This window comes from Ischnura elegans, chromosome 7 (assembly GCF_921293095.1).
Source record: "Ischnura elegans chromosome 7, ioIscEleg1.1, whole genome shotgun sequence".
Taxonomy (NCBI): Eukaryota; Metazoa; Arthropoda; class Insecta; order Odonata; family Coenagrionidae; genus Ischnura; species Ischnura elegans.
In genome coordinates, this window is record NC_060252.1 from 67,558,522 (window position 1) to 67,575,218 (window position 16,697).

The window sequence follows — 16,697 nt, forward strand, 5'->3', positions numbered from 1 at the left end:
AACAATGAAAGTTATTAGATCTTCTCTGGGCCTAATTCCCACTTTTTTATGGAGTGAATTATTTTTATGAACATTACTGCTGTTCTACACAGCATTATATCAGAATACCCCAGTATGAAATTCGCCATGATAAAATATTTGGCTATGATAAAATTTATTATTTTATAGACCTGGGATGACGTGCTTAAAACGATTTTTATCAGAAAAAAATAATAAATTACTTTTATCGTTTATTACCGTCTAATGTTTGCAATGGATCGCTGGCATTTTCTTTCGAATGCGCATATTCTTTATAGAGGGTGTATTTTTTACTGGCCCAACACTTCCAATCCGATTAGGTTTGGTGGATAGTAGTTTTGGCCTGATGTATCATGAATATACTTTTTTGTTTTTGTCGGTGTGTACGTTTTGACTAGTTGGGGCGATGCTGGGTCTTGCTCGTATTGCTTTTGTCGCAATATTTTAGACATAGTCATCGCATTATCATTCGGAATTAATTTGGAATCTATTAAATTCATGTTGAATTTCACGTTTTGCAAGTTGTTGGTGGATTGTGATGAATGGGTCGGAGTTTCCATTGGAGAATCTCCATGTAGTCCCTTCCCATGTCTTTATTGTGAAGTCCTTTCGCTGGCCTCTTTGATTTCCATTTCCGTGTTCATTGAACCTGTCTTGTCATTAAGACTTTTTGGGTCTGCCTTTCTACGAATATTATCATCCGCCTTTCCTCTACTTGTTTTATGAAGTGGATTGTAGGTGTGTGTGACTACGCAACTGGTTATCTCTTATTGTTTATCAGTATCATGTTTTACTCATCTATGTGGAGAAATATGTTTGTATCGCACTAATATTGAAGTGTTATATTATTTTCAATACTACCTCGATCCAACGATGGCACTTGATTGTTTTCATATTATTAAATATGAGGTGTATCGCTTAAAATATTAATAGGCTGAAAGTGTCGCAAAACATAATCTTACATTCCTTCTGGGGATTCGTATACCTAGCTTATCGTATTCATCGTCTCATGCGTGATGGAATAAATATGGAGTTAATCAGAGGATAATATCACTGGGATAAAGTTGAGGATACCATCTACATACAGGCTGTAGCAGGCTCAAAATTATACTGATTCGGCATGGTATTGTCTGTTTGTCTCGTGGGATTTCGTGGATGATTTCACACGGCACCTTTAAGTTTTAATTTATCATCTTCATCCTTGTCAGTACTATTACCCTGTATCTAAAGTAAGGAAATATTACCTGAGTTGTTTTCTAGGAGATAACATTTTTATGCTCTGGAAAAGAGTAAATGTAAACTAGTGTCCGCTCCGTATGTCCTGTAACTTTTAAGATATTACCTTAAGTTGAAAACTGTGAGGTGGTAGAGGTAAATTTTGGATGATTATGATGATCATGTTTTCGAATGTGCGTGCATTTGTTAATTTTTACTGATTATAATTGTAAACAATTTTTTCTACCACTCAAATGTGTATATTGCCTGTTTTTCGAATGAATAATAAACATTTTATGGTACAAACTTAAAATGAAAACTTTCGATATTTCTGATTGATCTATCTTTTGGTTCAAATTTTAATTTTTGCTTAAAAGTCGAGCTTTTCATTTCGATTAAAAGTCGATTGCTCGAGAAATCGATTTAGACCGACATTTTTCCAACACTAGTCTGAGGAACCCGCTTGAATGCGGTGATGCCTCGTTCACATTACGATTGTCCGATCGATCGTCCTAACGATAGTTGGCCGAACTAGCCGTGTGAATGCATGCCCTGACAATAGTTAACGTAGTACCGAACGTTGCCACTTTACGATGGTTAGGCGCTGAGAGACCGGAAATGGAAGCGACCAGAGAAAGACGAAAAGCTCGTGAAGCTCTCTTCGCTCTATTTTTTTCATGGATTTGTCTTAGGAAGGAGGAATATCGGCGGAAGAAAAATTATTCGGTAAACACACGTTGAACACAGTAATATCTTGACCCTGCATATCTCAATAGCTTTGCTAACCGTCAATTTCCCGTTCACTTTAGATGTCAGCACCAGAGGGTAGCACAGGTTTTAACCATCGTCGTGTGAATGCACGATAGTTTTAACGATTGCTGGAACAATCGTTATGTGAACGAGGCATGAGCCCAATAAAGGTGAAAATGTACCCAAGTCTGGCGAGGTCGATGGAGGCAGATGGACGTTGCAGTCGTCATCTTTCGAAAGGTCAGGGATGAGGAAGTGACCGGGCGTACATGCCTCGTGGCCGGCCGCTCGCTTTGCCTTCGCCCGTGCGATGCGAAGGTTTCCTTGAGCCGTGTCGCAATTTGCATAAGCGGTGGTTGAATGGAGTGAAAGTTGCTCTGGGCGCGCCCGACGTTCGCGGATCGAGAGGCCGTTTTCGAACGAACTGCCCATTAAAGATCATGCGTGGTGGAAGGGTTTCGTAGGGCGTCAGATTTGCGATGCTCGGCAATACCCAGATGTTTACACTTTGCGTGCCATGGACGTAATATTACTTCTATCTATTTTATTGACTTCGTTTGCGTGAAGCTGTAATATTTCGCCCATGGTACTTTTCCAGTTTACGGCTTAGTGGTTCTGTTATTTCAAAAATCAACTGCTCGATGGAAAAAGGGTTCTTTTAATGTCTTGAGGACGAAAAGTCCTCTGTAGCTGCCGGCACCCTTATCTCAGCTTACTCAGTGTGAAATTTCTTTGGAGGAAAGAACCGTTCGTATAGGGTGCAGTGACCCTTTTTGTCATGCAGGATTATGAATGATATGCTGGGAACAATGCTTTTGTATGATTTCAATGATTTAAATAGTTCAAATTGAGCGTAATAAAAAATATCATGAATTTTATGGCGGTACATCATTTGTTGCAACTTTTTTATTTTTCAAATACAGTAGGTTCTCATTATTTAAATATATATTTAAAAATTAGCAATGAATGAAGTCCAACTCATTCATAAAGAAGACCTAAGTCCATTTTTATTGAAATACACATCGATATAAATATATGTTTGATGCTAATGTTTAAATAAAATTTGCGAATTTATTAGAAATGGCTGGATTTCTCAGTAGTGCTTTGAAATTAGCGGCTGGCTCTGTGTTAAGTGTTAAGCGAATTAGGTTGGGAGGCGCTTGAGACTCGGAGGCTGTGCGCTAGGCTTAGATTGCTTGAACTATTGAGAATGAATATCTTTAAGAGCGACGCAGAGAACATAATATTAGAGCCACACTGTTTTTCCAGGTCCGATAGAAGCGATAAAAGAGAGAAGTTTTGCCGAACGGATAGATCTGGGAATTCGTTTTTCCCCCGAACCATAAAGGACTTTAATAAACGCTAGTCCCAACTTTGTTAGAGCACTTAATTTTTTTTTGTTAACGGCTGGTATCCTAACACCCCCTACCACACGCCTTTTAGGCGGCTTGCGGGGTATTATGTAGATGTAGATGAATACGCCGATGTCCCAGGCTCTGATTATTTGTCTGTTTTTATTACTAACCTTTATTGTGATAGGGTGATAGTGGCCTAAAAATTATGAATTTGCCACTCTGCATAGTACTATTTCATAATCCATTCACTTCAACTGTTTTTGAAGTACTGCTAGGCTTCGTGTTTCGAGTAACTCATAGGGGTCTGATTATTTGTGAGTTCTTAGTATCATCTGGGTTATCCTTTTTATTATTGTGAGCGGTGAATTCTGCCTTAAACTTTCAAATTTATCCCTCTGTGTAGAGAATAAGTCGGTGAGTTATGCCCGCTTGGAAATTATATGGTATACTTGGAAGCTATGTTCCTAACTTATAGATGGACAGAAGTTTGTTAGATGTCCGATTTTCTGAAAGAGCTGCGTTGTTGTCTCCGTTCCCTTATCTTTCGTTGGTATACAGCACGTCACCTCTTTTTCAAAAATCAGCTAGCAAAATCGAATGTAAGCGTCAGTTACTATTTTAGTGAATTCAAAGTAAAAATTGTTCGATGCAGTGTGTCGCGTAATCCTTAGCCTACGTAGAAACCTATTATGTGCAGCTCTTGAGACGAGATCCATTTGAGGAAAATGAAATGGCCTCTTGAACTCGTTTGGGAGGACTCATTTCGTTTGCTTGTGGAAGTCTCGTTCGGTTGCTGTGGTCTACTTGCCGTGTTGCCCAGCTGGTCGCCACTCACTCCTTGGGTTTGTAGGCGCTGCAGGGAAAAGAGGATAGAGAAATGTTGGGAGGAAGGAGGAAAACCAGTTGTTTCCTGGGGGTTCATGCATTCCTCACGGTATGCAAGGGCCCATTTCATGTAGACCCATGCCAGGAATTTGGGAGCTTGCGCGCACTATGTACTTAAAACAAAGGAATGACAATACCCTATCGTGGTGAAAGCACTACTTCTCTATGAACGAGAAATCTTGAATGTATGAAAATTATATCTATAAACTGTTCAGGTTTCACTTGGGGGAATAGTATAACTAAAGTGCTTGGTAACTTACTATGTAATTCCCCAAAACTTTATTATTCCGACACTGAGTTTCAATTACTAGATAGTCGTAATGATAATGGCTATCTAGTAGTTGAAACCCAGGTCTAAACTAGGGTCGGAAGTTTTTGTGGAATTTAACAAAGTTGGTCATTTCGCACTATAGTAATGAAAATTATTTTTAATTGATCACGCAATTATAGTTTGATTTCTGTTTGGTTTGGAGGTTTGCTTATTTTTAAATTAAAATTGGGATCGAGCCAGTTTTTTCGTAGCGTATTCTAAAACTAACGTTAAATTAAGCGAGATATTTTGACGAACGAATTGATGTGAGAATTACTTTTCCTCCGAACCATAAAGGAGTTTCACAAATGCTAGTCGTTATTTTGTTTGAGCATTTGCTTTCTACATGTAGACGGCTGGTGTCTTCTCACCCCCTATCACACGCCTTATTTTAGGGGGCTTGTGGGGTAGTATGTAAATTCTACAGATAGGCAAGAAAAATTGATAACATGCAGCCTCCGACTCATTTCGATCTCAAATCGCGATTGTATGTTCGTGGAAAACGGAAATTTCCTAGGATGATAATAGCAGAAATGCAAGGACCTATGCATTGTTAAAAGAATGCATTGATCTCCCGTTTTGTTCCAATCTCTCGGGGGAAATTGGTCTGGACGCCAAGGGTATGTTCACGGACCCACCAAAGTTTCCCACCTCGGCAAACCTCTCCTCCCTTAAAAGAGAAGTCAAGGAAACTGTCACGGTGGATGATTCTGCGCCGTAAATAAGAAAAAAAAATTATCCCAACCCCGCCTTTGGGTCACGCAAACTTCACATGCCTCAAGGACGTCATTTAGTGCACTACAGAGTGGAGGATGTGAAATAGCATAGCGACCTTAACCAAATGGAAAGGACGCCTGTAGGTCATTGTCAGCCAAGTGTGTGTGTGTGATGTTTGAGTGTATGTATGGAGCTCTCCACTCAGCATTGCGAGTCATTTTGAACAATTGAGTTATGGCGCCGTAAAAGCTGTTTACGCCTTGAACTGTGTCATTTACCAATCTCTAGTTGTGCTCTCGGTAATGTCATTGTCGGACCTGTGTGATGACAGAAAACGCGTCGTGCGATGCGTCTCTGATAGCAAGCAGTGCCATGCCAGCGGGTTGATCACTGGGGAAAGACTTGGGTCTGTTATTAATGTTCGTTTGGCACCAGAGATGACCCCGAGGAAGGAGGTGGAGTGGTCACGGAGGTCAGGGCAATACATAGTGCTCCATGTTCTCTTCTCGGAAAGAAAACGTGATATCTTCGTGTTTTCTGCCTGTCCGCCTATCATTAAGGTCCTTTGTGTATTTGGTTTTTGTTCTAGACGAGCAAAGGCTGCTCGTAAATGTTCTGATATGGTTCTCGCAGCTGTTCTTGATTTTTTAAAATGATCTTTCTCCCAAGAGTTATAAAATGAGTGACTGGGCGACAGTTTCGTAGGATGAAAGTGAGGGTTGCGGAATTTTATAGTCAATGCATCAACCGTCGAATAAAAAATTGAACACCTTATGCCCTGATGAAGTATTCATCTCTCATGTAGTTTTGACGTGAGGACGAACTTTCTTCTCGTGGTTGATTGTAAACATGCCGCGTTAACGGAGATGAAATTCACAATGAATGCCGTGAGAAAAATATTTCCCTGTACCGGGAATCGAACCAGTGACTTATAGATTTCCTGGTCTCAACGCATATCACTACGCTATCCATGTTCTTTCTTTAATTCCCATGGCATTTTTACCGAGGTTCAACCGTTTGACCTCGGCGAAATTACTGTTGGAATTAAAGAACTTATATTGCTTAGAGGTTTGTTCTGTGGCCAGATATGCCAAAGGTCCGCGGTTCGATCCCCGGTCCAGGGGTATTTTATTCCTCATGGCAGTTCATGTGAGTCTCAGAATTCAAGAGATGACTTAAGTTCTAATTGAGTAATACTTGGCGAATAAATGCAAGATAACAACGGTCGAGATGTATTGATGCGTCCTCTTGATGCATTTTTTATTTTTTTTTCCTTCAACGAGTTAGGAAATCAATTCTTGACATGTGAAAATAATAAGAAATGTTTGCCGTCTATCGTAATCCCTTGGAACCATAAGGCATTCACGGAATTAGTCGGGAAAAAATCAATCCTTTGGATTAAGTAATCTAAAATAGTGACTCTGTAGATTTACATATTAAAATCTATAACTAGATTCATTATTATCTGCAATTGCTCGCGTCCATATTTCATCTCTATGGTGGTAGTGTCTGTGCCACTTGGTTGACCGTTCGTTGAGTTGAGAGCGTTTTAAAGGCGCCTGATATTTGGAGCTTGATAAATGAACTGACATCGATATTTTAGGTGCACTGGGTCGGTACTGTTTCCCCTCGATAGATAAGCTAGATAATCTCCACGCCGCTTCGCATGAGGTAGTTGGAATAACCGTACCCCGTGGGTAGAGGTTGGGCTGGTCAACTATTTCAAGAATCAGAGTAAATTCTTCGCACCGAATGGCTACATTTCTTGGTAATTGTATCTTCTAATTTTTTAGAGGTCGCATTGTAATCGCCGGATCATAATGACGAATTCTCCTGTTGAAAATTCGATTATTTCAGCGCAAAACTCTCGGAGGACTGTCTCAGGTTATTTTATCGCGGGCGACGAGAATCCGTGCTGAACACTTGTGAGTAATGTTTATTTTTCGTACACATGTTGTTATATAGCTAACAAGAGTTTTCGTTTTATCTGAAACGTGTTTTGGCAGTATGCAATCTTGTACGTTTGACGCATATTGTATTATCGTTCATTACGTAGGGTGTTTCAGTAGCAATCTGCTCTACTTCAGGTGGTGCTTGGGGGAGACAATTTTAAGCATTTTTTGTCCATAAAATGGGGTCGCTACTCCTTATTTATTGAGCCTCAGTGAATAAGGCAACGCAAACATTTTTTTTGGTGCACTTTGCAGTTACCATGAAAACTGTTTTCTTGGGTATCCATCCTTCCAATCCAATGAACTAAAGACGGAGTTTGGAACTCAAAATAATGCAATAAAGCGAATCATAATGATAGTATGACTTAGTATCTATATTTTTATTATTTGGAACAGTGGTCTTTGCTAACTAAAGTAACTGGGGTTGAGTCCACGTGAAATATTACCTACTTATCAATGGTTTATCAGGACTTTAGTATTAGGTATCGTTTCCAGAAATTAATAATAGTCATTGAACAATCAATAAACATGAAGTACAAAACACTTAGCCCTTTTAGTTTTTGCTTTTCTGAAACTATGCCTGTTATTTCAAATTGATTATGCTCAAGAAATTGCTATCTCCAAAGCTGATCAAGATGGTGGCCATCAGAATATCTCCCACCTTCCATCATTCGCCCAGTAAACTCATCCAAAAAAGTGTGTGGAACTGGACTGGGTTTTTTCTTCACTATGAATATGTCATCGTTTCACCAAGTCACGCCAAAATCAATTGATTTCATTTTATTTAACACTCTTGAATTTTTAAGGAAATAAAATAACTAAGGTTGGACGAAAATGTGCGAATATGATTGTCAGGAACAATTCATCTCAAAATGGGTGAGGTTGCGCAATCGTGGCGTTGATAATCGCTCAAAGATTCCACCTGGAACTCCCTGTATACTTCCTCCATCGATGTCTTGCCCATGCATGTTTGTCGGTGTCATATTTGGAAAAAATGTAGCGAAGATAGAGTTATCAACTCAGGGCGATTTCATTCTTTCTGGTTTCGCCCACCATTTTCCTCTGCTTTATCCACGTGTCGTGACCGCTTTAGCTTTTCCAAGGTTCTTTTTTTGTGAGCTTGCGGAGGAGGGAAGAATTATGACTACGTCCACCTTTATTAAAATACATACGCCAGTCCTTGTGGGAGCCAGCTTCCGAAGGAGCTTGATTTATCACCATAGTGACTCCCGACCTGCAAGAATGAGGGGGGGGGGGAGAAAAGTAGCACCACTGCCCTCCCCCAAAGCCTCATCCCACAACCGTCTGCGATTCATTCAGTTCGACGTCGCACGGGTTGCGTGGCGTAAGTGTCCCCCCTCCTACCTCGCCATGCGTTCAGCCGCCATTGGGCTGTAAGCGAAGCGTTCCTCTCAAAGGGCCGCGCCGGTCTTTTCCGGCGGGCGGTCGATCACCAGATTCTCTCGCCGTCCGACCTCCGCTGCGGTCACTCGGGACCGCCATCCGTGACCGTCTTGCCCCCTCACGTCTAACATGATCCTCAAGGCGTCGAAGCGCGTCTGAACTTAAAGGCCGGTTTTTTTAATGAGGAGAAATTAGCGAAATTTAACACTTACCGAAAAATTAGCTTAACGGATCTGGGGTGTTTGCGAAAAAAAACAGTAGGGCACACTTTATGTCATCGGTTTTCTAAGACTGATTAGCGAACTGCCATTAGAAAAATAATTGGCGTGCCGTGGCAGGGATGCCGACTTACAAAAATATTGGGGGGGCCCTAACCTGGGATCTTGCCCCGGGAAATTTTATAAGTACCTAGTTTTAAGTTTTTGTAGTATTTTAGAAGAGCCATTTGATCAACATTAGAACCCTGATAAATCGAATCTCGATATCTGGACACTCCGGGGAAAATCGACAAGCCTGACACATTTTTTCTTGAGACCTATAACGAATTTTTGAGGGGGTTCGGGCCCCCTCAGGCCCCATAGAGTCGGCGCCATTATGCCGTGGCATATCCGCAACCAAAAAAATACGAAAAGATCGAAAAATATATCTGATACTGGCTAAACTTAAATCTGCTCTTGAAAAATTCTCCAATTCATTTGCCAATATGTACCGATAATGCACAATTGCTTAAGCTCTGGGACTATCAACCCCCACTTACACTTCTACACCAATTTTCCCTTGTTACCAGGTTCCGTGATATTGTTTTCTATATTTCTCTAATTTACGTCATCAGCGTCAGTGCCCCTGCGGTTTATACATTGCTATTTTTTCTATAATCTTAATTCTAACATTGGCCGTAAGTAAATAACTACGAATGGATTACACGTAGTTGATAAATTGGATTCGATATTCGCTTGGGAATCAAGGGAGCGTGTGAAATATTTCAATCCTGCCGGGTGAAAGACGGTTTATGGAAGTTTGGCGTAGGAAGGGCAATAGCCTGCCTATCCTCCTCCCTCTTACCCCCCATCCTCAAGTATGTGTAAGCGAGGTGAACTTGGGGTCGTCGTCTTGTTTCAATTTCCATGACAAACGAAGCGCTCTTCCTTCTTCACAGCACTTAGGTTCTAAAATTTAGACCTTCTACAATGCGAGTTAGCGGCCAGAGCAGTGAAGAACAATCAAGACTATGATGAAATATAAGAAAAACAAATAGTGTTTTATATGTTATCGTGTATATATCGTATTTCCACCACGTTAAGGCTTATACGATTTCATAAATTCAAGACAATGTATTGTCCAGTGGTTGATAATGTGCGTACCTGTTCAATTTTGTTTTTTTTTTTTTATGAACCTGTTGATGCAATTCCATGTTAGTTAGAATGCTTTGACCTCACCTCAACAAATTCAATTGTAATTTTTTAGTTGAACGATAAATTTTCGACAATAATGAGTAAATCTATCGTTTTATACTGCTGTTTTATTTTAAATTTGGAGTTCATTTATTGTAAGACGGGTTGCAATACGTCATGAGGGGCATGACTAGGTTTGTGGGTCTTCGTCTTTCCTTTGCGATTTTCTCCTTAAAATTTGATAAGAAAATCCCTGCTGTTTGATTTTAAGGCGTTACTAAATTGATCAAACAAGGGTTTGGCGAACGATGATCCCTTTTGTTGTCCAAAATCAACTCCCCCCGAAGAATTTTTCGTTTCGTCCCTTGTGAAGTCTACATTATAAGAAATGTGTTATTTGCGTTAAATTTGGGGTCAAAAAAAATATGCATGTATTTCGAGAAACGCAGAAACATCGATAGCCTTTTAAAGCCATTTTACGATAGAATCGATGAGGTGTTATTTGTGTAATATTTCTATCATTGGTCAGTCAATATTTATTATTTGCTCGCATGTAGCTTTATTGCCGTGTTACATCGGTACAATGATAATCTGTAAGTACCGTAAACGAGATAAAGCAAAGTTAGACTTAAATTAGATAATGCAAAACGTAACAAAATGGGGGAACGAGAAAACTCATGCTAATGAAAGATGTGTAATTTTTTTTAATGAGACCAAAGCTTTCTCGATGAAAGTGTGAAGCCAAATTAATTGAAGGGTTCCGCGGTGTGGTAACGATGAATTCTTGTCCATTTTTCCGGGTATTCACCGAGCTGATGTTGCTGGCGACTGAAGTTTCGTTTACTTCCTCAATTCGTCTCGGAGAAGCCCGCTGGAACGTTGGCGAAAAAGATGTCGCCGGTAACATCAGAGCAGTAAACACCTTATAAGAATGGAGCCATAGAGGTTCTCTCTATGATTGTAGAATAGAACCTCTATGAACGGAGCAGAATTACATTGACGTGAAGTGAAATTGTTACAGACAGAGGGGGTGTCTTCGCTGAAGTAGCACATAGTAGCTCGTCCCATGTAAAAGATAACATTATCCGCTATGGTGGCCTTTCTCGTTGTGACGCACCATGCTTAGCTTCGGGAAAAGATAAAATTTGGTTGCCGACTACCCGGAGCCCATTAGCTACCCCCTACCCTTTGGTGCCCCCCACTGCTTCGAGGTACCCGCCAGGAGGCACGTTGCTCGCGCAACGTGGCACTCGAGGCATCCCAGGATAAAAGGGGAGGAGCGGGATAGGTCGCTTTGAGGGAACAGAGTCCTTCCTCCTCCAATCGGCTCGAGTGTAGCATTGACGCTTGCCTCTCGCATTCCTGTGCAAGCCGGGCCGCGTGGCTTTTCTACTTGTCTTTCATTCTTGTCTCGTGGTGTGCCGGCATGCTGCGCGGTCCTCGTTTCCGGCGATTTCCTCTCGTGCACCCGAGTTCCGCTACTTTTCCCCCGATTTATTTTTTAATTTCACCTCACATCGCGTTCGTATCTTGGGAAAAGGATTAAATAACTATTAATCTCCTCAAGAAGTAATACGGACCTCTTCGTCTTTTTGTAGGAAGACCACGTGGTCGCGCCCGGCTCCATTTTCATTTCTAATATTTCTCCGAGGGTGAGAGATAAGTTTCTCATCGAGTACTTTGGACGCGTTTGTTAAGTAAGCTTGCTCAGTTTTCATTTTGCCATCGAGAGGAACTTGAGGAATCCAGTGGAAATATTCGACGATGGCGCGAGCTAAGATGCGATATATAGTGATTCGTAGCCCTTCCACTCGCGGCTGGTCCTCCGTCTGCTCATTGTCCTATATTCGTCGATTCCGGCGTCCGTTGGGTCGGCTCATTCTCGCGCGGACACGTGCTCGGCGACGATGACTGACTTGCTTCCCGCGCTTGGCTCCCGAGTCACGTGGTCAACCTGTTGCTCTCCTCTTCTCTTTGGGAGAGCGGCGTCCGCGGTGAAGCCCAGTCTTGGTCTTGGAACGTATTTTTTTCTCGAGCAGCGATGGAATCGCGTCGCGAAAAATGTCCCCGACGCCTCTCGCGGTACTCTGGGCGCCGTAGGAAGCGTTTTCGGAGCTTAAGTCATGCTTGTGGCGGGGATTCCGCGTAGGAGGGATCTCCTCACGTTTCCTGCATCTTCTTGGGCATGTACCAACTCGGCTTCATCCCAATCTGATGAGGTTAGGATTATTCCAACGCCTATTTTTTCCACCTCTTCGTCTTTGCGAGGAACAGGTGTGACGAAAATCTTCCCCAGTGGTTGCAATGCTTGATCATAGCCGTTAAAATTTATTTTGTGTACCATATTAGTGTAATTTTTATATTTAGAAGCTGGAAAACGTTTTTGACGATGTATTTTCTTTTTTTGTCTTTGCAGAAAATGGGACTGTTGCGCCAGCCCAGCCGACGGTCGTGAAGGCCAACAAGGATCGGCGGAAATATAATCACAAGGTGAGTTGATGTTGTTTTCAGTGAGAGGGTCGGGGAAAGCAAAGCTGTGGAGGAAAATATTTTGTTTCCTCCTATGAAGGCTCGTTGGAATGTTTTAGTATTGTTGTTCGGTCTGAGCGCGTTCGAAGGGAGGGGGGCCGATTTCTTGGTAGTGCGGGAAATTCAAAATTCCCTATTGCCTTGTCACCATCTAAGGTAACATCTCATGATGTAATAAGTTCAGTGGGCATGAAACTCTGTTAAGGTTGTGTTCATTAGAGGAACTGCACGGGCTATGCTTTGACTTGTAATTATGTTCATGGCTCTTCATGAAATTATTTTTAAAAATTAATATTTTAAGTTTACCATTTTGTTTTCATTTGCTTGGGTTCGGAGCTGGATAATTTTACTCTTTTTTTTTCAGGCGAGTGATTTCACAGACATGGATGATTGGCCAACTCTCGGAGAAGTACACATAGAGGTGAGTTTATCACTACTGTTATATGTAATTACTTAGCTTTAAAAGGAGCAAATAAGTTCAACTGAAATTGGTGGAACAAATGATATTGCATGTTAATGCGTTGAAACTTTTGGGTTACAAGTTTCAAGTAATTTTAGCCGAGCCCGTAAGGTTGGCTTTTATTTAGAACGAAAAACTAATTATTCCGAATTACTTACCAGAAGCCATTTCCACATATTTCATACATTGGTTTGGTGTGGGAAAGTAGTTTATGTATATTGCCTGTTGCGTAAACTGTTGTTTTTTGAATGTATTGTATCTTATGAATGATGGTTAAGCTTTTTATGTTGATCCATTTTTTTTAAACAATCTAATATTTCCCTTCCTCTTTCTAGAAAAAGATGCCAATCACTTCCACAACGACGACCACTCCCAAAATGAACGGCCATGATCGAGTATCGCCTCCGGCAGGGAATGTACCTTCACAGCCCAGAAACTCTTCCTGTCCTCCCTTACAAAATGGAGAGAGCTGTGAAGAGGGCCAAATTGATGAGAATGACCAGTGTGATCTCCAGGAGAATGCTCATTCATCTGGTTCCTCGGAGAATGACCCAAGGGAAAAGAAGAAGAAAGGTCTGTCTCAGCATGTTCTCATTTCTCCATAGACTAAGTAGAAGTTTTTCTTCCTATTTATTGCACTGTTCCAATCGATTGATCATGTGGTTATACCTGGGTCTTCAAGCTCAACTGGGAATACAAATGAAATATGTCTTCTGGAAAAACTTTCATTGAGTTTGTTGGAAACATCAATGGTAAATGCTTCTCGCATCCAGCCAAACCTATCCCAAAGGCCGTTTTACACGGTACACGGAATTGCGCAGTCTGACGTACGTGTGAAGGCGCAAACAAAATTGCGTCGTGTAAGGTGGTGAATTGTTAGAACACATGCGAGAATGCGTGGATGCGAGACGGCAAAATAGCCCCTGTTCTAATTTTGTTCATGCATTCGTGCAATTCCATGCCATTTTAGTAATTAATGCAGCTCTAACCTGCGCAATTCCGTGTACCGTGTAAAACGGCCTTAACACTTAGTAAAATGATTTTTAATCATACATCTGTTCTGATTGTTCCATTATTATAAATCTTTACACTGTAAACTCCACTTAAAACAACTCTATTATAAGTATTAGCTAATTTTTTCAATAATATTTGTCATTCATAGAATTACCAGTGAAATTTGGAAACTAGTTAGGACTGTTTGGTATCTGGACTAGAGCTATAGGTCACTGCATGTTCTTTCTGGAGTGTTTCATTGCGCTAAATTTGCTGTCATGCTGAGAACATTTAAGTTTCCAATCTTTTGGAGGCGGTAGCAAAGGGTCTTTCATGGCTTTATGATTAAAGATCAGGATAATTTGATAGTTCCTCTGCTATTTTTTTCTTCATGTGCAAATGTGCAAGCTGTGCTGGGGTCTGTAATTTCAACCCCATGAGCAATAATGTTTAGAACTGGATAGCACCCGGGAAAACGTTGAAATTCTCGGGAATTTCTCATTGCTACACAGTGGATAAGACATTTCTCGAATGATTGTTCATATAGAAAAATATCAATATCATTCTTACGTTATTCCTATTGGATTGCATATAGATTAGTGCTGTAAGGGATTGAGGGATGGAGTTATACTGTTTTTCTGTAAAAGATAATAGTTGTTAAACTGTAAAGATGTGCTTACTCTCAATAATAACGGTGATAATTATTATAACTGTACCAAATGATTCCTCTTTTCTGATCATTTGGTTAGGCTTAATTATGCTACTGCTGGCAAATGAATGGGTGTTTTTATGTTGTGTCCTTCATAAACATTGTTTTGTAGACCCTTATGTACTTCATTTATTTGTGGTGTACATATGAGGATTTATGAGAAAATACCAGAAGGAATGTCCGGGGCAAGTTCTCGTTTCAGTATTCATGTTCTTGATTACTGTTCAGTTACTTGCCTAGAGTAAAATGGCTTGTCATAGTACCAATGGGTTGTATCATTAGCCCTTTGGGTCTCCCAAGCAAGCGACATTTTCCTAAATTATTCTTTTCAAGTTCTCCTTTTTGCACCCTCCAGTTTATTTACTGCAATTATGGGATTTCTGCGGTGTCATTATTTAAACTGGCTTTGTTGCCTGACCATGGCATCGGTATGTTTTGCAATCGGTGCTGTATATTTTTAAATATTTGTATAATTGTGAAGGTTTTTATTCAAAACTAACAAAATAGCCAAGAATGATAGCCTCATTATGTTTGATTCAATGAATATTCCATTTTCCTCTTGCAGTTTTGAAGCAGAAGTGGGTTCCATTAGATATTAACCTTTCCAAGTCAAGAGGCAAGTCATACAAGTCCAATAAGTTCCATGGAGATCGCGGGAGAGCCAGAGATAGGAATGGAGATTCGGGTAAGTCCCAATTATTCATGTTATTTATTGCTTAGGCATAAGCGTTCATATTCATTCCCTTTTATACCATGTTTGTGATAAATCATGTGTACATGATTGAAAGTGAGACATTTCGGCGTGTTCTGCTTGTAAGTATCGGGTCATAGCATATGAAATGTAATTAAAACCTTTCTCTTCTGGAAACATCAGGGGACAATATCACCTCCATTAGCTAATGAAGGATGGTAGTAAGGAAGATTTATCTTGCCTTGTGCAGAAATTTGTATTTTTTCTAAAAAAAAGTGACTTTTTTATGAGAGGCATTCATTTTGTTTATCCAAGTCAGTACTGTTCCCTCATGTTTACAAATTCTGTGTGGTATTGGACTTCCATCTGTGCTGCTTTGAGAATGTCCCTATTGTGCCTCTGCTTTTCACCATTGACTATTATTATTATTGTATATCTTCTCTTACTAGCAACTTCTGGTGGATGAGAATTATGAAATATATCAGAAGGAATGTCTGGGGCAAGTTCTCGTTTCAGTATTCATGTCATTTGATTACTGTTCAGTTACTTGCCTAAAGTAAAATGGCTTGTCATAGTACCAATGGGTTGTATCATTAGCCCTTTGGGTCTCCCAAGCAAGCGACAATATTTCTTTCTCTACCCTCTCCATCTCAAGCAGAAGAATCCTTGTTTACATAGGTGGTGAATTTGATTTAAATATTGTTACATAACTTTAGTTTATGTTAACTATGTTGATTTATTGTTGAAAGCATTAACTTACAGAAGTTATCAGTATGCAGTTGTATAGGATTTTATTGTTCACATTTCAAGAAAGATGTAAAGTTTTGAGTGGCATTCTGGCCCTACAATGATAAAATTAATCTTGTTCTGTGGTGGTAAAAGTTAATGCAAAGCTCATTGGCATCTGAATGAAGAAAATATGGAAACTTTTTCAAATTAATACCCTTTGTGCATGAGATATTCAAACATGTGCTTAAATAACTCACGAAGGCACCACTCCTCCGTTTTGTCTAAGATTTTTACCAGTCTCTCAAAGTCAGCACAAATTTTTTATTGCTATACTGAGCCAAAATCCCACTATATTTTTTTGTAATTACTTTTTTGAGTTCTCTGGCTTTTAGGAACTGAATAACTATTACCCTTTGCTATAATTTGTGACTCTTTACTTTGTCATTTGTTCATACAACTTCATTCAGCCATGGCTATTGTATTGATCGCCATTATTTGGGTTCATAATTCTCATATTGTTAATCTCTTATGGGTTAGTTATTGATGCTATTGATAGAAAGCATATACGCTGATATGATAACTAAAATGT

General features: G+C 40.2%; 1 protein-coding gene across 5 annotated transcripts in view; it reads left to right on the forward strand.

Annotated features, from left to right (window-relative positions):
• The window catches only part of LOC124162495 (la-related protein 1), a 112,135-nt gene that overhangs the window by 73,480 nt on the left and 21,958 nt on the right, over positions 1 to 16,697 (forward strand). For 4 of the 5 annotated variants that reach the window (XM_046539051.1, XM_046539050.1, XM_046539052.1 and 1 more), the window contains exons 2-5: positions 12,414 to 12,487; positions 12,891 to 12,947; positions 13,322 to 13,559; positions 15,254 to 15,373. In XM_046539051.1, coding sequence (XP_046395007.1) covers positions 12,414 to 12,487; positions 12,891 to 12,947; positions 13,322 to 13,559; positions 15,254 to 15,373 — 489 coding nt within the window. Of the gene's footprint in view, positions 1 to 12,148; positions 12,217 to 12,413; positions 12,488 to 12,890; positions 12,948 to 13,321; positions 13,560 to 15,253; positions 15,374 to 16,697 lie in introns of those variants that run through there. The other variant, XM_046539054.1, reaches the window with a different exon arrangement.